The following is a 20,983-nucleotide window of genomic DNA, read 5'->3' on the forward strand; positions in this document are numbered from 1 at the left end:
TTTAAAGCTTTAGTAATTAAGACAGTATGTTCCTGGTGTATAAACAAACTGATCAATGGAATAGAACAGAAATAAGACTCAGGTAAATATGGGCATTTAATAGATCACAGAATTGGCATGGCAAATCAAAAGAGAAAGAAATGTGTTCAAGAAAAAAACAAAAAACAAAAAACAAAAAACCTGGTTACCTACCTTATCCCATACATAGAACTCAATTCAAGTAGAAGACAAAATTATACATATTTTTGAACATGGTACAGGAGAAGATATTTATGATCTCAGGATAGAGAGGTATTTCTCAAATAAGACATAAAAATGCCAACAATATGGGAAAAGACTGATATACTTCACTAGGGGCAGAAAACAAACAGAAACTGTGAGAAGATATCCAAACACTTAAAACCAAAGGATCAGTCTTCTAATATGTAAAGGAATCCTGTTAACCAAAACATCCAATTTCTTAAAATGGGAAAAACATCTGAACAGGGACTTCACAAAGAGGAAATCCAAGTGGTAATTAAACCTGTAAGAAAAAATAATTAACTTCATAGAAATTCAAATTAAGCAACAATGAGGTATAATACCCATTTCTTTAAAAAAAATATACACATATATCTATGAAAATAACTGAGATATATCAAAATGGATAATGGAATTACAGGTGGATTTTATTCTCTGAACCATTATTTCTGAAATTCTTAAGTGCTGCCTTTACAACATTATAAACCCAGGAGATTTTCAAAAGTTTTAAAGTCTCACAACATCAAATATGGAACTTTCTATTGCTACTGGTGAAAGCACTGATTCAGACAATTGCTTTAGGAAAGATAGGTGGCACCTAGTAAAGATGAAGACACACATACTCTGTAAGCCAACAATTCCACTCCTAGATGTATTCTCAAGGGATGATACACACGCGTAACAGAACATAATATACAGAAATATTCATAGTGGCTTTGTTTATAACAGCAAAACTCCATCACAGTAGAGCAGACACATAACTCTGATGTATTTATATGATGGACTACCACACAGTAATGAAAATTACAGCCAGATGCATCAACACGGATGATGTAGCAAAACAAAGTCACGAAAGAATACATGTAATATCTAATTTATTAAACAGAATTTAATACTCCATTAAACTTTATTTATTAAAGTTTACTTTTGCCTGATTTTTTTAGACATTTTTCAGGAGAGGAGACATCAGTACCATTCAGAGTGTGGTCCAGTGACCATACTGAACTGTTATTGGCTGATGAAGAGAGAAGCACTTAAAGTGAGAGGAAGCATGCAGAGAAAGTAAGCATTTAGAAAGGCTGATAGCAATTCAGTATTACCAAAGCATTCAAGCATGATTTTGTATTTACACGTTTGTATTGTGAGTTTGTGGTAACTTGGAAATTTTTTAAAAAGTAGTTTGAGAAGAACTAGCATACATAACTGGTAAAAAGGAAAAGAAAACAATTATTTTCATTACAAGCAAAACATTAGTTATCTCTAGGGAGGAAATTCAGGAATGTGATCTAGAAAAGATACATAGGATCTTTTTATGGTGCTGGCAATATTGCATGTCTTAACCTGAGCATTAATTATTATGAGTATGTGCTTTGTAAATTTCTCTTTAAATGTTTAATACCCTCTTCTATATTATGACAAATTTCACAATTTCTAAAAGTTTAAAAATTTGTTATAGACAATACCAATTCTTTAAAAATAAACATCTCTATCTATAAAAAAATACCTGTAATACATCAAAATGGATAGTGGCTTATGGGTAGATTTTACTCTTTGAACCATTACTTCTCAAATTCTCGTGTTGCCTTTTCTTTTTAAGGTAGTGGTAGTCACTAGTAATCACCAGCACTAAAAACAGATTAAGCCAGACCAATGTTACCTCTAATAAATGTTGTCTTCAGCAAGGATTGTAATCATTCCTAATGATGCTACCTTGTGGATAAAATGGAGAAAGCAGACTGAAAAACAGCATACTTGGTGGATAACATCCCCATATTTTCCTCCACAATTTGGAAGCAACTGAGATAGAGAAGTTATTCACCAGATCAAACAGCACCTTTACTAGTAACAGTTAAAGAATGGTTTTTGATCTGTAACAAAAAATTCACGCCCACATCCCTGAATCAGGGATTAATCCACTCAACCGCTGGCCTAACTAGACAAAATGCACCCTTCCCCACCCAGGAGATGACAAAGAAAACTCCTTGACGAGTAAGTCTTTTGATCTACATACGTCTTTCCTCCTCTAGAACTCCGTCTTGGAAACTTCAAGTCCATTCTGCTTCATTACTTACTTAACATTAGTTGCATTTATAGCCATCCTACAACTACTATGTTCCTGGAGGTCAGATTATCTTATTAATTTTTGAAACTTCTGGCAGGCTATTATGTACATGATAGACTTTCATATTCGTGTTACATATCATTTAAGAGCCATATAGAGGCTACAGTAAGAACTACAGTGAGGAACTAAAGAAAGATCAAGAGACTAAAACTGGACTGATGATAAAAAATATAGCTATTATTTATTAAGGGCTTATATATGATAGGCACTAACCCTAAGTGTTTATAAACATCTCATTATATTCTCATTATAGTAGATATTACCTTAGTAATAAGTGAAGCAGAAATGTACAGAGTTAATAAAATCATTTGTGGGAGGTCACACTACCATGATCTGAACTTGGCTGATTCCAAAACCAAACACTGAACAGCTATTGAGCTATACTGAAATCAAGATTGCTAACCCTTCAGAGACCTATCCTTAATTAATGTTTGTAAGGTAGTATTGCATAGTGGTTGAGAAAGAGGGATCTGGAGCCAGACTGGCATGGTTCATGTTCACACTTTGCTAATTACTAATTGTGATATAGGCAGGATTCTTAACAACCTCTCTACACCTCCGTTTTCTCATCTGTAAAATGGGAATAATATCCTTAGTTCATATACATCTATCAAAACTCATCAAACTGTAGATCTAAAATATGTGTAGTTTACTGCACAGGAATCATAACCACAATAAAGATCTTAAGAATATATATCCTTAGTTCATAGGATTACTGCAAAGCTGAAACGTGACAATAGAAATAAAATACTAGGCACAGTACCTAGCACAAGGAAAGCATTCAATAAATGTTAACCTATATTACTGTTATTTCTTTGCTGCTTTTGTAGGGTTGTGTACAGGAACCAGAATGCCCCGAATAACATCTTACAAAGGGGGAAAAACTGAGAAAACTTGGCATTATACAATCTAAGGTTCATTTACCTAAAAATTCAGAGCTTTTTAGGGAACTGAAGGCTTAACTCACATTCACCCAAACTTTCAGTAAGAAATCCAAAAAGACGGTTAGAAGTGAGGTGGTTTAGAGGTTGTTATTTCTGTTCTTTAACTTTCTTGGTCAGTCCTTAAGATGTTTCAGTGAAATATCAAATAAATTATCACTCTTTTGCTACAAAACTGTACTCCCAGCTGCAAGTTGATAAGGAGCTTTAAAAAATTTTAAATCCTGACAGAAACAAGTGAGGTCAGTTCGTTGAAAGATTTTTTTTTATTCTACAAGAATTGATTGGTGCAATCCTGCAGAACCAACATGTTTAGAGAAATTTCTTTTTCTTTTCAAAAGTAAATGAAAAGCCCCTTTGAATTATTTATATACCAATTTGTTTAATTTCTGAAAACAATAGTCATAGGGTCTGCTATGTCATATTTAACCATAAACGTTACACATTTACAAACTGAGCAAAAGTGGATAGTACAGAGATTTAAATGAAATCTTTCAAAGAATAAAACTGCTTTTCAGTTCACTGTTTTCAAAGTTGATTATCATCAAGCCAGGATGAAAGTTGTGAACCCCAAACTATTTGTTTAATAAAAAAAGAATGTTTAGATTATTAGCAAAGTAATATCTTAAAATGTATCTTCACACAGTTGCAATTTTAGTACAAACTTGTATATCAAGTCCCTTTCCATTATCTGTTCTACTTTAAAAATATATACAGTTAATGGTGTTTAAATATGTATTCTGAGCCATACATCCAAACATAAATACTTGGGAAATTTCAAACTGTTGCAACAAGTTATGAAAGGCTTAAAGAAAAGAGATGAGCTACAAACTATATGGTAGAAGGAAGAAAATAAAGTTCTTACTTAATATTCATGTCTGGATAGATATGTATTTTCTAACTTTTATATACATATCTAGTTTAGTATAGACAGCCATCAAACTTTAACCAGCTACAAACAGACTAAACTAAGCTGGTATTATTTTCTATAACAGGTAACAGTGGTGATTTCAAAACTTTTAATACATCTCAATAGTTTCATCACAACTTATTTGTGGTAATAGTCTAACATCATGAAATTTTGATAGCCACAGATTAAATAACTGCATTATCTATGCCAAACTCGGCACACTGATGATACCTGACTTCACTTAATTACGGTGTAACTATCTGAACACAACAGAGCATAAAGGCAACCAGTAAAGGACATTTAACATAGGCCCAGGCTTATCAATCACTCTAACATTAGTGTTTAAGATTTGCAAATCTAAACATAGAGGGACACTTATAAAACTGCAGGACAACTCCTATACCAGAACCCCAACAGGTAAATCTGCAAAATCTTAAACTTCAGTTCTTAATCCAGTGACAAATATTTTTGAAGGAGTAGCTATTTGGTCTTCAAAAACTTTAGAATTAAAGGGTTGAAAATATGTTCATCCCTTGCTACGCTGTAGCACCTGAAATTAGTAAGCAGGACTACCTGAATTCATTTTGCTCTTATATATGCATTTTAAGACAGCTTGGAAGTAAGAGCTAACTTCTAGTCAGTGATGCTAAGCAACTAGAACTGCTATCCAATCAGTATTCCATGGTACCACATATCAAAGTCCTAACAACATGAGTCTTGCCCAGCACTCATCACTTTTAGGTGGGGGAGAGAAGCATGGCAAAAAGCGTTGCATTTTTTTTTTTTTAACAGCATAAAAGCTTTAAACACATACAATTTTGTATCATCTTGTATTCTATTCTAGAATATCTGGAATTCTATTCTAGAATAAAATCTTACTTCAATCAGCTCAATCTATACAAGTTATAGAATACAAATATAGTCTAAACCCTATGGTGTACAGAAAACGCACTATTTAATACTCACTAAATGCAGTACAATCAATGAAGATTATCAAATAAGAAACACATACACAGCACTCTAATTCTTTAAATCACCTTAGATCTGCTAACCAGAGATTGTACAAATTACATGTGCAAGACAAAAAAAGCAAAAAAAGAAAAAACAAAAAAAGAAGAAACCAAAGAAACTAACTTCTCAGTGCATCACACCCATCAGGATAAAATGTATGGCACTTTTACAGTACTATATTACAACTGTCAATTTAAGATGTGAATAACTCAGATAACTCAAAGAGCAAGAACTAGCCAATCCAAATGTTTAAAACGAAACAGATCACCTTTTTTTTGTAAAAGCACTAAAAATGTATTATGTGCCAATAACTCAGTAAAAGTTTCCTCATTTCACTTGTCCCCCACTTAAGTGTCTTAAATTATTCTCCGTTTATTTTTACCTGTTACAACAGTCTGATTTTTAAGGCCTATATAAGCTCTATTATGTTACTGAAACATACTACGTTCTATGTGGTAAGAGTATCTTTATGAAAAAAGTAACATATCTGGTTATAGATCATAGAATAAACCCAAACAACAAAAATGACACTTTCTAAGCAAAAGAAATAAATTAAACCATGATGGATCAATTTAAAATTATATCAATATTAACTAACATTTCTAGTTATTTTTTTCCCCACAAAATTAAACAGTGCAGAATAGGGCTTGGGCTACAGTTAATCATAATTCGTTTTCTTAACAACAAAACTTTATTTACCATAAACAACTAAAAGGCAATTTTCTTCCTCCACAACACAGGTGGACAATAAATCAAAGGTTTTTAAAATATCCACTACCTACAAGAAAAGTACTTTTAAATGGCTAAAAGGAATCAAAATACCAAAGTTTAGTGTGTGAAGAGTAGATATAAACAACCAAGAAAAGAGTAGATCATTAGGTTGAATATTTATGAAGAGCCCAAAGTAAGTTCCAAAGTGTTTCTACCTTTACAAATAAAAAAGGTGTCCTTTCCACAGCTTGGGGATATGCATTGTACATCCACCCCAACAAGTGTATGAGTAAGGTTTTAAAAATATTGCCAATATTAAGTCCTTCGGTACCTAAAATTAATTAGAGGACAGCAATATTACAGCGGCAATGGTGCATCAATTCTCAAAACGTAGTTATGATCCAACACGAGTTGTCGTGGTTCTTTTATCTGAGAAAAAGCTTTTCAGAAGAAATACCTGCCCTATGCTAACCACCAGAAGAATGATGGCTTCTCCTACTGACCAATAGGCCACTCTTGTATTTAGATCCTCCGCTCGGCTTCGGCCTTGAGCTTCTCTCAAACGGAAATGAGTCTGATAGTCGATGACAGATTTCAGAGCTTCGTGAATTGAAACACAGGCAGACTCCATCTGAAAGGAAATATTTTCGGTTAGTATGTTAATACTTTCTGTCCAATCCATCCAGCACATTCATCTTTTCTTTCAATCTGATCTCAATTCCTCATCTGACTAAAGTTCTATTAAACTGGCATTCATTCATTCACCCATTAATGTCAGTGGTCCTGGCAAAGCAGCCCTTCTACTCATTCCCACTAGGACGACTGGGAAGGCGGGACATCCCAAGAAGCAGCTGCTTGCTCCAAAGTGGAATATCTCAGCTGTGGCACCTGAAAGCTGGTAAACAGAACACAGAGCTAACAGCAGAAGAGAAACTAACCAGTTATGGTTGGCGGCTACAGAATTTCAAGGCCAGGTTTCTCAAAGAGGAAGAATTAGGAGGAAGAGCACGGCAGGTCAGTAAATTTGACCAATACCAAGAATATGAATCAAAGTCCATATATACAAAAATTAACCAAATATGGCATAAAAAGATCGAGTCAGTCAAAATTACACTATTTTAAAAACAGTTGAATATTAAAGTGATAGGACAGAGTAGGATTTTTTTTTTCACATTTACCACTTCTCCCTCATGTCTGTCAACTACACCAATATATAAGTTCTCAATGGGACATAAGTTTCATTTTAACTGTGTAATGTGTTTGTGAGCCTTCATCAAATGACACCTGATCTTTTTATACATTACACTATCTGCTTTGAGAAGGGTTAAGAGTGTAATTTTTTGTTGTAGATCAGAGTTTAATACCCTTCTGCTGCTAAAAACTTTATCCTGGTGATGAAACACATGCTGTATTATATTATACTTATTTTACATCACAAACCACATATTAAAAATTTTTTAATGAGTTTGTTGTAATTTTAATTAAGGAATACAGACATCAGAAAATAATTTAAGCACTTAATAAAGTTCTACCAAAATAAGTACGAAAGGAGTAGTTATAAAAATATTTCCTTTAAGTGCTTTTAAAAAGCATGAGCAATTATAAGGTCTACAAATTGAATTTACCTATTAGAATACTCAAACACTTTTGCTTCTTGTTTTGTTTGGCCCCTAGGAATGAAAGACTGGCAAAACTGTGCTAAAATGAATGGTATCTATGTTTTAATAAGAGGTAGAGAGATGCTTCTAGCATTTCTGTGCATTCTATATGTTTTCAAAATGGGATGTGGTCTAAGAATTGTTCCCCTGAAATGTATGCATAAAAACAAGGATTTGATACAAATTCAGGACATTTAAGGAATTCCTGAAGCCTGACAACAGGGCATGGGTTACAATGTACTGCTGAATCATAGAAATTAAAAAACTACTTCCATGGATTCATACTATTTTTGAGAAGGTGTTGTTTTCCTTTTTTAAAAAATTCTACTTCTAAAGTAGAAATTTCATACATATTCAAAGGTATAGAGAACAGTACAATGAATTGCCATGTAATAATTATTAAACATAGATAATCTTGTTTCGTCTGTACTCATCTAACTTCCTCCCCACTCCAATTACTTTAAAGCAAATCTCATATTTTCTCATTTCAGTTATACTTTTGTACATTTCTGAAATGTAACACTTTAAAAAATATACCTCTAATAGTATTGTAACACAAAGTAATTAATAGTTCCTTAAAAGTTATCAAATATACAGTTAGTGTTCAAATTTCCCCCAAATGTCTCAAAAGTTGTTTCCAAATCAGAATCCAAACAAAGTCACAATCATTTAGCTGGTATGTTTTTAAAATCTTCTTTAATCTTAAGGTTCTCTTCCTTCTTTTTCTCCTTCCCATTTATTTGTTGAAGAAACTGAATCCTCTATCCTACAGCACTTCCCACTTTCTGGATTTTGCTAATTTTTATTCCCCTGGTGCACCTTTTATCCTCTGTATTTCTTATAAACTAGTGGTTGGAGCCAGAGACTTGATAGGATTCAGGCATAATGTCTGGGTGGGAACACCTTACAGGCAATGTTATGTTCTTACTGCATATTATCAGAAGACACATAATATCTAGTTATGTCTCCATTTGTGAATGATTATTAGAGTTAGGTGATTTCAGATTCATCTGTTACAAAGTTCCCCATCAGCCTTTCACCTAATGATTTTGCAGTGACTGGTGATCACTGCCTACTCTAGATTCATCATTTTATTGATTAATGGTCCCAAAATGGTGATTTAATGAAACTCTATCATTTATTCTACATGTACTAGCTGGTAATTTTTTCAGTTCTGAAGTATGAACAGCTGCTTTATAAGTATCCCTATTGTAAGAGAGATTTACTAGCTTTTTGAAAATAGAAAAACAGAACTAAGAAAAGATTAAAAATGTGATACAAATATAGGAGGCTAAGTTGTCCTAAACACTTTGCTACCACTCATTTCTTACATTTATCTACTTAGGTTTTTAAAGCAATCTATCTCATTACACAAATTAAAATGTATGAAGGTTAAGTAATAATTTATAAACAATGGCCTCAAAGAAAAATCTTTTTACAAAGCACAGTGCCATTCACACAGGATGCTACAGTAAAGAGAACGTGTCTAAGACTAAGAGCATTTGAATACATCTTATTAATGCTTACAATAGGTTTATGAATTAAGGCTCTTACACATTCTTAAAAATGTGTAAAAAAAAATGTAAATGTTACACATTCTTAAAAATGCCTCTATCACCACATGACTTTGGCCAAGAGACTAACTGGAACCTGGGAACAATATGTGTCAATTTAAGGTTTTAACAAGTTGGTGGTAAATAATTCCTTTGGATAGTGAATTATCTTTTAGATATACTCTTAAGCTCACACTGTATTTGAACTAGAAAACAGCCCTTCTTATCACCTGAGCCGTATTTGTTCAATGACTTTAAATTTCTTCAGCTCTTTCCCTCATTAAGCTCTTCTTCAAAATAAAACCCAATTTAGCTTCCTTAACTATCTTTGTTACTTGACTTACTATAACTCTTGAATATTTTACCTTCAGTTACACAAAAGTTATTGTAATAGCAGTATGAGTAACACTAAATACTGGTATAAAAGTAAATATATTCATTAAGGCATCATTTTGCTAATTTATGATAGCAATGTTCCTCCATGAATTACAGAAAATGCTTCAAAATGCTGGAGTACTGTCTAGCCTTTTAAATTTCCTTTGCTACTGATGTTTTAATGTTTATTTTCTTCATATTTAAAAGTTCATAAAATTCCTTAACAAAGGTCCTCTTTAAAAAAGCCTGAAGTTCTCTGTGAAATGCCTATCTACTATAAGAGTTAAGACAGGTCTTAGAGATTATGTTAAAATTCTGTGATTCATCAGTGGTTAATGCATGTTAAATTATGTTTTTTTCCCCCTTTGGACATATAAACATATTGCTGACTTGTTATTACCTGGGTAAGAGCACTGACTCGGTTCTCACTAGGAAACAAAGGTGGGTCTTCTCCAACTTGAAGATCAAAATACACGGTTTTATGTGTGAAAGTAGAAAATTCATTGCTGAAGCAAAATTTGTATGTCCCATTTTTGGAGGCTGTGAAGGTAAAACTATCATACTGTTTCTTCATCTCTTTGTATAACACATTACCATCAGGATCTTCTACTCGACAATCTACATCATAGTGACCACCAGTAATCACCTACAAAAGAAAAAAAAAAATGGAAAGATCACTGTAACTAACAAGTTTGAGAAATTAACCAGGTTTCATGCTAAAATGGCTGTAAGATTTTTGTTGTCGTTTTTTGTTTTTTTACCATCACAGGCAATTTTACATTTTTGGATTTCTACCAGTGGATGGAACTTGAGAGGCAAATTTCAGTTCAACTAAAGCTTTACGTAAACTGAACAAATTCCCTCCTGACGGGAAAGAGGGTACTAACCAACTAGTCAGACAACTGTTCTAGTTAATGCAGGTCTCTTGTATCACTTAATTCTCCCAACAATCCTACAAGAGAGTTTTTTTTCCCCTCTATTTGACAAACTGAGAAATTTAGGAAAGATAAGTAATCCACCCAAGATTTACTCATCTAGTAAGAGGCAGAGGCAGAAGCTCAATGCCATAGTCAACTTTGACTCTTAAGCTTACTACCACATATTTTCCTTCCCCAAACTTTTTCACCTAGTTTTCTATTACCATCATCCAAGTACACACAGACAGTACAGTGAAGCAGTAAAGTAGGTCAGTCGTTAGCCTAACATCCCACGCATACTTCTATTATAGAGCTTAAACTCATTTTACTGCCAAATTACAACTAGGCTGTGTTCTTAAGTTCTTTTATAGGTCACTTATATGGAATTTGATACATACTTTGTTTTGAGTTACATTAAGAACAGAATAGACATGTGGGCTAGTCTAAGAATGTATCATCATTTACAAACTTGTTTCCAAGAGAAACAAACAATTAAGCTATATTGTTTAAACACCTGTGATTAAAGCAAAACCAAAGCAGAATAACACAAAAACAAACAAATCGGCTCATCTGAAAGCCAGTATTTAAGGGCAAGCATATGAAAGGAAAGCCAGGAGTAGGTGAAAACTTCTGAAGAGGATTCTGGAGCTATTTTCAAGGGTTTATGCTTAATCTGTTACAATTTGGGCCATTTGGGTTATACAAATAAACAAAGGAGGGAGAGATTTTTTTCGTGAGGTAACTGGACAGGCATAAGAAAGGAGAGGGGAAAAGGATTAAAGAGGAGAAAGGACACCTTATGTGAGAAAAACTGGGAAGAAAGAGGGAGAGGAGACAGAAGAAACATAGGTGGCATGTATCAACCTGAGAAAGTTTAATGAGAAAGAGACATTGGATTTGAGGGTTCCAACCACCATGAGATGCATTTTCAAGCTTCTGTTTTCAAGCTAGAAATCCTCTGGGTTAGCGTAATATTGACATTCTAGACTTGTAGAACATAGAGATCAAACTTTGGACTTCAAATTAGATTAGCTACTTACGTGTCCTTCTGTCACTGAAGAGTAACTGAACTATGTTACAAGATCATTTTGACAACTAAATGAAGTATAACTATGCACTTAGGGAACTGTAAAATAGCCAAATGTTAATACACAGATAAAACGTTTGACATAAAAACGGTGTCTTAGCAATTGGGCATTTACCCCTCCCCACCAAAAGTCAACAACCTCTCCTCTAGGTGAAATAATGACTTCATTTTATATACCCAATTATTCATACTTCACCACTGTACTCTGAATAATCAAAATATACATACAAACTAAAAAGGACCAGGACTGATCACCACGCCACTTTTCTTCTATCAAACTTTAAAATAAGTAATCTTACTTCAAATAAAGGCAACCCCTTACAACCTGTCCAGTCCCGTAAGAGAAAAACTGAGGATCATCTCAAATTATGTGTTCCTACCTGTCCACTAGTCACAGGTATCACTTGATATTACTGCCTCTCTCAGATTCACCCCACCTCTTCCATTCCCAACCCACAGTCCAGACAGGACTACTGCCACAACTCCCTAAAAGGTCTTCCCATCACCCAGTCTCTCCTCCCACTAATCCAGGGTTTTAAACTCAGTTCGATAATTAGGGGCTGGATAATTTGGTGTAGGGGCTGTGCTGTCCTGTGCCTTGTGGCACATGTAGCAGCCACCTGCTGACAGCAGCACCTCCCTCCCTACATGTCTACTGAGGAAGCAACTTCCCATCCTTCCCCATCCCCCACTGAACCTTCATTTAAAACCTTTTGATAATTCCTGTGGCCTCCAGAAAAATCCAAACCTGTTATCAACGGCATACCACTCCCCTGTACCTTCTCAAGGCAACCTCAGCACCTCTTTTACATCCGTTCTCACTCTATGTTCGCAAGATACCAGAATGCCAGAAATTCTCTGAGTAAGTCTCTGCCCCACATCTGTACTAACTGTGACAAGTTACACAGGGTTTGTTTGCTAAAGAAACACCAGACTCAAAACAACAAGTTACAAATCTATAGTTTATTACAGGAAGACAATACAATATAAAACATCATAGCCAAAAGCTGTCTCACAGCAGGAAGTCAGGAGACGTCAGGTGTGGTCGGTCTCCTTTGTCCTCCCTCTGTGAGGGATGTGGCCAGAAATATACCCTCTCAGATCAGGAACTACCCAAGCGTGCAAGGAATATCTTGGAACCAGGAAGCCCAAAATAGTGTCTTGGCTGGGTTTTTCCTATTTCGCTGGTCACATAAGCATATTTCTACTGTGTAACCATTCTCGATGGGAGAGTCTCTGGGGGTTCTCAGTGAGAACAGGTACAAATGATCAATCTCTGTTATCAATGAACGATGCTGAAAAACTGGTACAAACTACCCCTAAAGCCCTCAGACCCACAGCTACAAAGCAACACTATTATTCAGTGTATTTCAGTGCCAACTCAGGCTACTTTTCAGGCCTACTGGAATAAAGTCTCACAAACATAACACATTTGCCAAACAAACACATCCTCCCCCTCTACCACTTTGAAGAGTAACTCTTATTTATCCTTCTAGACTCAGCTCACACACCAGCCCCTCAGTTAAATTCCCCCTGATGATCCTCCATCTTCAGTCAGCGCTGTATCTACTGAGTACTTTTATTATTGCATTGAACATCACATTACATGACTGTGTGTCCATGTAAGCCCCCTGAGGTCAAGTTCTGCCACATTTGTCTTTAGGTGGTAGTATAACAAAGTAATTAAGAAGCTGGAACTGCATACTGATTTTGCTTCCTGTTAATTTTTGTGACTTGGGTCTTAACTTATTGAAGCCTCAGTTTCTTCATCAGTTAAAAAAGGAATAAAAACTATACCCATCTCACGTTGAGTTGTCCTGAGTTGTCCTATTATGTAATAACACTCGAAATGCTTGGTATACTGTCTGCCACATAATAGATGCTAATTTTTTAGCCCTCAACAGTAGTAGGATAGTACTCTCAGCACCACGCCCAGCATCTGCACATATAAGAAGTTAATAAATGTTTGTTAAATTCAAATAAATAAAAATTTTGCTGACACTTTAATTCCTGCTATCACCTTTTCTGTCTCCTGGTCCTAACCCATGAAGTTAAGCCACCTAAGCGTCATCCTTGGCCTCCTCTCCCTCACTCACTACACCAAGTCCTGTTGATGGTACCGATTACATATCTCCCATCCTTTCACTTTTCTCCTTCCCCACTGCTACCACCTTAGTCTCAGCCTGGACCAATACAATGGCCTCCTAATCAGTCTTCTGTATCTATTCTGCAACTCTCTGTAGTATCTTCCCTACCTGCATAGCTAATATTCATCCATACAGCCACCAAGAATATTTAGGTCTTGTCACTGCACTGCCTACAACACCCTGATGGCTTCTAATAGTCTCAGGAAAAACTAAAGTCCTTAAATCGGACAGTGGGGCACTACATGGTCTGGCCCCTGCTGACCTCCCTTCTTCAGGCTTCTTATTTCCAACTATATTGGACCTGTCTATGGTCTTCAAATTCCCAGTCACTGTTACCACAGTGACCCTGCAAAGGCTATTCCCTTTTCCCCCTTATCCAACTATTTACAACTCACCCTTCACAGTTCAGCTTCAAATTACTTCCTAAAGGAAGCCTTCACAGATTCCAATGACGAGACCATTTATGACCTAGTCTCTGCTCTTAAAGCACAATTTTGATGAATGAGCAGGTACTAATTAAGAAAAGAAGGGTAGGATGGGTAGGGAATCAAGAATGATTAACAGTGTCCCTATCTGTTTTGGTCACTTCTGTGTCACCAGCAACTCGTACTGACAAGCTGTTCAAATATATTAAATAAGTCTACCAACAAAAAAAGAAACACAGTAAAGATTGTTTTAACCAATTTAAGAAATTACATTCTGTTTAATAAACATTTTTATATAATCCCCTAGATGAGAAGGGGCCTCTTATTTATCACAGCAATTCCTTCCACAGCACTCTTAGCAAATGGTCATCTAGTCCGGAATGGAGCTCTTCCAATGATAAGGAATTAACCAATAGTCCTAATATCGGTGGAAAACCTGAAAAGCAATGGAGTTAGATACTGGCAGCACTTCAAATTTGATTGAAGAGGAGGTGTAGATTAGAGAGTGGGGGTCTGCCGTTGGGCATGATAGAAAGCAAGTAACTTTTTTTTAAAGGAGACTCTTCTAAGGAAGGAAGTTCAAAAGGCCTTAAACTAAAGGAAATGGAAGGAAAAGTCACAGCCACAGGAAGCATTTCTGGAATTCACATATCCTAGTATCTGGTCTTAAATGTCTCTTGCTTGCGCAAAGTTTCGGAGAGGAAAGCCAAATGTCCTGCATCAGCTACCTAGAGGTGATTCTTAAACTAGGTAAAGAATAAACACACACAGACAGGAGGGGGGCACCTAGTACGCTGCGGCCCCAACCCTGGAACCGCGAGCTGGGGCCCGGGCCTGCCTGAGCCCGTAGTACCTGGAACTCGAGGGTGCACTTGGTGCCCTGCGTGATGTCCTCGTAGAAACACTGCTTGGCATTGTCGGGGAGCTCGAAGGTGATCTCAGAGGCGCCACCGGGCCCTGGCACCAGCAACAGCAGCAGCGCGAGCAGCCTGCAGCCCCAACGGCCCGCGGCGGCCGCCCAGCGCTGCGCGGACCCCGGCCGGGGCATCCCGAGGCGGCGGCCTCAACGGAGCTGCGGCGAGACGCAGGGTCAGGTCTGCACGGGCTCACTGCGCACGGCAGGCCTCGGCCCGAGCCGCACCGCGAAGACGCACCGCAGAGTTGCTCGGAGCCTCGGAGAGATTTGGGATGAGGAGCGAGTCGCTCGGTACGGGGAAGGGGTGCTGAAGGGCTGGGGCCTAGAGCCGAGAACGACCCGGGAAGCAGAGACAGAGCCGGTAGAGAACAAGCGGAAAAGGCCCGAGACGGCCGGAAGTCGGGACAAGGGCTGGCGGGGCGGGGCCTGAGGCACCTGCTCCAGCGACCCGGATGTGCTCTCGCCAGGCCGCGGGGAGAGGCGCTGGAGTGTGTACGTGGAAGCTCGCAAGGCGTCTGCTCTACCTACGCCGCCGCCTGGGCCGAGGGGCGGGGCCAGCTTGGGGGACGTGGCGGGGCGGGGCCAGGAAAAGGGGTGTGGCTAGAGGGTGCCTCTGCCCGGCTGGCAGCCCGCTGCCGGCAGCGGGCGTAGGAGCTACCCGCCCCTGGATATTTAGCTCCGCCGGCTTGTTTCTGAGAGCAGCGATGGGGCAGCTCCGAGGGAGTGATGAAGAAAGAGTTCACTTTGCCGTAGGGGGCTAATCACTATGGTAGAGCGCTTTGCAATTTTCAGAGTTTTCTTGTAAACCAAAAAATATTGCCGGGAAGCATTTTAGCTAGGAGCTTGAATTCTGTGACCACCAGACTGCAGGAGTTCTAACCCCTACTCTATTTACTGGCAGTGTGACCTTGAGCCAGTTGCTTAACCTTTCAGCTTCAGTCTTTGCATCTGTGAAATGAGGGCAATAATAGTACGTAACCCAGAAGGTTATTACAAGGCTTCACTATTTGGAAAAAGTCCCTAGAAGAGTGGTTGTTATGTAGTAAGCGCTTCATAAGCTTTTGCTAAATGAAAATAAGCATGTCTTGAGCACTCCTTATTATGGGCACTGTGCTAAGCACATAGATTATGTCTTTCAGTCCTTCAAGCCACCCTATAAGGTAGGTATTATTATGCCTATTTTACTGATGAGGAAATTCAGGATCAGAAAAATTGAATGAATTGCCTATGATCACACCACTGGTTTGTGTTGGAGTGCTTAAAAAATAGTAGGTGTTGATTTTTTAAATTATACATTTTCTTGTGCATATAATCACCGATTAGGTATTATACCTTCTTTTTACAAGTAACCATGGTGAGGCCCATGTACTTTAAGACAGTCAGCAGAGGGTGGATAGAGGGTTTTATGAGAAGGAAATAGAGGCAGGTGGGCAGGAACCAGGCAGGGACATGAATGAGGGTGGAGTGGGGATAGGGGTGGGGAGGTGGAGTGTTTTGATGAGGGGGGAAATAGAAGGCCTTTAGTGGCCTGGGGTGCCTAAAGCCTCCACAGGGGAATAGAGGCCCCAGAGGAGATGCGATCTAGGGAGATGGCACCTTCCTAAGAACTAGACTGTAAAAAGAAGTATAATTTGTGTCTGAGCATGGAAAGAAGACAATTTCAAAGTGGAAAACATAGGTTCTATTTTCTAAAACTCTGACTTTTGATCTTATGTATGAAGCAACTGAGGTCTTCTAAACCTCAGTTTCTTCATACGTAAAATGGCAATACCAACAAAGAATGAATGAATAAGATTAAAACCACAATGCAGTACAGTACACACCACCAGATAAGCAAAATTTTAAAAGTACAATACCAGATATTGGTTAGCAAGTAAAATAACTATCCCTCATACACTGCTGGTGGAAATGTAAATTTCCAAACCACTTTGAAAAACAACATGGCATTATCTAATAAAGTACCAAGGTTATAATGTATGGCCTAAAAATTCCACTTTGCATATACTTCATACACTTTAGAGCAGTGGTTTCTCAAAGTGTGCTCCAAAGACCTTGAGGATGCCTAGAAACCCCTTCAGAGGGTCTGGATTTTCTATATGAGAGGGGATTTTCATCAGATATCTCAACCAAAACAATATGTAACAGTCTGATTGTAAAAGCAGGTGAGTACTCAGCTTCTTGTATGAATCTAGATGTTAAAGAGATTTATACAAATGTAAAGTAATATCACTCTTATCGCTGAATTTTTATTGGGAAAATACAGCCATTTTTCATTTAAAAATGTATTATTTATGTTAACATATGAAGTAGATTGAATTGTGTATATGTCCAAGTCCTAACTCCCTGTCCCTGTGATTGCTACTTTACTTGAAAGTGGGGTTTATGCAGGTGATATTAAGGATCTGGAGATGAGATCATCCGAGATATAGGGTGGGCCCTAAATCCAATGACTGGTGTCCTTATAAGAGAAAGGGGAGGGAGATTTGAGACACACAAACAGAGACACACAGGGAGAATGCCATGTGACAAAAAAGAAAAGGACTGCAGTGACACTTCTACAAGCCACGGAAAGCCAAGGAGTGCCCAGAGCCACCAGCAGCTAGGAGGAAGGCGTGGAGCAGATTCTCCCTTGGCGCCTCAGAAGGAACCATCCCGGCAACACCAATTTCAGACTGATGGCCTCTGCACCTGTGAGAGAATACACTCCTGTTGTTTCAGTCACCACATTTGTGGTGATTTGTTAGGCAACCTCAGGAAATGAATACAACATGTAGTGGGTTTATTACTGCCATTTTATTTATTTTTTTAATCAAAGTATAATTGAAATATAATACTATGTTAGTTTCAGGTGTACAGCATAGAGATCCGACAAATACGTTACTAAGTGATCACGAGTCCAGTAACCGTCTGTCACCTTTCAAAATTACTAGTGTTATTGACTGTATTCCCTGTGCTGTGTATTACATCCCTGTGATTTATTGTATTTATTTTATAACTGGATATTTGTGTTTCTTAATCCCCTTCACCTATTTTGCCCAGCCTCCCACCTCCCTCCCCTCTGGCAACCACCAATTTGCTCTCTGTAGTTATGTCTGTTTCTGTTTTGTTTTGTTTGTTCATTTGTTTCTTAGATTCCATATATAAGTGAGATCATATGATATTTGTCTTTCCCTGCCTGACTTATTTCACTTAGCATAATACCATCTAGGTCCATCCATGTTGTTGCAAATGGCACAATTTCACTCTTTTTATGGCTGAGTAATATTCTGTTGTATATTATTGTTATTGTTATTTTAAATGAATTAATAAATATTTTGCCTCAGATCTTTATAATTTAACATTTTTACTTAAAATTTTTATTTAATTTTCAAGTTTCTGGGATCAAAATTTTGAGAGCCATTTATGTATTGGTATACCAGCATATTTATACAAGAATATTTAAAGCCAAATCCTAATAATAGTCCCAAACTGGAAGTAGCCCAAATAGCCATAAATTTGGGTGCAGTCATAAAGTGGAACATTACATAGCAATGAAATGAACAGATGCAGCTACACAGGACAACATGAGGGGATCTGATAATGCAAAAGAAACTTGGCAAAAAAAATCATACAGAACATAAAGGCTGACAACAGGCAAAACTAAACAGTACTGTTTTCCCTAATTCATGGGAAGCTATCCAAAGAAGGAAGAGAACAAATTTTCTCAAATGTCACTTTAGTGTAGAAGGATAGGGTCATAGGTGAGAAGCAACACTGGTTGGGGAAGGTGGCAGCTTCTTTGGTGCTGGGAATGTTCCTTTACTTGGCCTGGGGGTGGTTACATGCATTTTCACTTTATAATTACTTGTTAGGCTTATTTATTTTAATGTACTTTTCTGTATGTGTGTTATATTTTGCAATGAAAGGAGGAAAAATTAATATGCTGGATGCATCAGTTAGCCATTATTGTGGGGGAAACAAAAACACCTCAAAATGTGTGGCTTAAACGATATGTGTTTATTCCTGCTTGAGAGACTACAGGTTAGCTGGTGGGTCATCTCTGGTCAGCTGGGGGTTGGGTAGGCAGCTTCACTTCTCCTGGCTGGGCTTGCTCATATTTTGATGGGACAGTTGGTTACAGGCTGGTCTAGAATGGCCTCAACTAGGACAACTGGTCTCCCCTCTATGTGGTAGTCTCTCAACCTCCAGCAGGCTTGCCCTGGACAGTGCACATGGCAGTTACAGAGTTCCAAGGGAATGTGCAAGGCTTTTTGAGGCCCAGGCTTAGTACTGGGCCCTGTCACTTTTGCGTCATTCTGTTAATCAAAGTCAAATCACAAGGCCAGCCCAGATTCAGGGACAGAGGGGAGCTGCAAAGACATTGTGTCAGTCCGGGCTCCATTACAGAAGCAGAACCAGTAGAAGAATAAGCCAACAACAATAAAAACACATATATACTATACTGAATATAAATATATTTTATATTTCTATAAATGTAAATATACGTGTATATACATATATATAAAATAAGGAATCGACTATAGGAATTTGACTTTATTAATTGTGGGAGCTGGTAAACAGTCCATGGGAGGCTGCTGCTTCATCTGGTCCTGGAGCCTGAGGTCTGCTGATAAAGCAGTCAAAAAGGAAAGATGGATACGGAGTGGAAGAAGAAGAAGGAACTGGACCTGGGAGGGTGGGGCCACAACCCACATCACTTTCTCACTGCCTCCAAGCCTCCAACTTTGATGATGGATGATGCACAGGAAAAGCTGGTGTTCTTCATGGAGTTAAATGTGCATCTGGCTCAGAGTCAGAGAAACTTCAGGTGTAAAAAGGAATATCGCGGCTGCTTCATCGCTTCTGTCTTTCAAAATCTCTCCTGTGGCTCACTAACCTCCAACGATGTGGGGAATGGAATGCTAGGATAGACTAGTTCCAGCTTAGCTAACTTCATACAGTACAGAACCACCACAGACACTTCGTAAAAGCGGGAGGTGGGTGTGAGGGAAGAACTTGGTTCATTTTTGCAATCAGTCTGCTCCACTGGATAAAGACTGGAAAGTGAATAAATCCATACGCTTGCCCTTGGAGGGTTCATAATCTAGAAAGTAGCAATTTAATTTTTTTCTGGATTTTTAGTTTCTCTTTTCCTCATTTCCCAGGATCGGTATAACAATCAGAAAAAGGTGTGTATGTGAAAAACTTCATAAAATAAATAAACTCACATCATCTTTATGTCAGGTACACTTTCTTACTAGTAACTACAAAATATTACCCTCCCCTCAAAAATTAACCGTGATTTGCTCAGCTTACAGTGATAACACAGCAATGCAAATTTTGATCCAAACGTGGTCTTGGAGCCTAGATAGTCTCATACCCCTTCCTCGTGTAGACGTATTAATGTAGCGTGAGCTTGGGCAAATGACCTAACCTTTCTGATACCCATTTCCCTCTTCCATAAAAAGGAGGTAATAATATCTATTTTGCAGGTGGCTGAGAGGACTGAATGAGATGAGATAGTATCCAAACAGCACACAGCTCAGGGCACGAAATGCAGGAGAGGCTCTCCAGGTAACTCTCCTTCAAAAAGTTTACTATTAAAATAAAACTTTACTTCTTATTACTCCTATAGATACAGGGTCTCCTCTTATTTCTGTATGTTGATATTAGGTTAGAAATAACATAAACCTAAAACCAAATAAGTTTCAAATGATGAGGCTTACTTAGAGGGGAGGGACACTGCTATGACCTCCTCGGTGTCAGTGTCAGATGCAGATCAGGGAAGCTCTGGGATTAAGTGTTTGGACACGTGGAGGTGAAGATGACACTTCAGGCAGCACCTGAAGTGAGGGAGTAGGGACCAAAGAAGTCAACATTTTCACTGTTCTCTCAACAGCCCGCATTCCTCATTAACTGAATCTGAAATATTCCTGAAAGCATGCTGGGTAGCAATTTAGACACTAGAGTTAGCCTCTAATTCTACTATTT

At 37.8% G+C, this 20,983-nt stretch overlaps 1 protein-coding gene across 1 annotated transcript; it reads right to left on the reverse strand.

Moving 5' to 3' along the window:
* Positions 1–647: 647 nt before the first annotated feature.
* On the reverse strand, positions 648–15,484 carry TMED7 (transmembrane p24 trafficking protein 7). Its single transcript, XM_074360498.1, has 3 exons — positions 14,951–15,484; positions 9,922–10,167; positions 648–6,566 (listed from the first exon to the last, which is right to left on the reverse strand). Exons 1-3 carry the CDS (start codon positions 15,143–15,145, stop codon positions 6,330–6,332), a joined length of 678 nt encoding a protein of 225 aa, XP_074216599.1. The 5' UTR covers positions 15,146–15,484; the 3' UTR covers positions 648–6,329.
* Positions 15,485–20,983: the final 5,499 nt, after the last annotated feature.

The sequence above is a fragment of the Camelus bactrianus genome, chromosome 3 (assembly GCF_048773025.1).
Source record: "Camelus bactrianus isolate YW-2024 breed Bactrian camel chromosome 3, ASM4877302v1, whole genome shotgun sequence".
Taxonomy (NCBI): Eukaryota; Metazoa; Chordata; class Mammalia; order Artiodactyla; family Camelidae; genus Camelus; species Camelus bactrianus.

Bases quoted from the DNA above. Each gene is read 5' to 3' on its own strand.
- TMED7 (XM_074360498.1), bottom strand. From the start codon at position 15,145: ATGCCCCGGCCGGGGTCCGCGCAGCGCTGGGCGGCCGCCGCGGGCCGT. The intron at 10,168-14,950 runs GTACTACGGGCT...TTTCTTTTGTAG, and splicing joins AGTGCACCCTCGAGTTCCAG to GTGATTACTGGTGGTCACTA. The intron at 6,567-9,921 runs GTAATAACAAGT...ATTTCCTTTCAG, and splicing joins GAGTCAGTGCTCTTACCCAG to ATGGAGTCTGCCTGTGTTTC.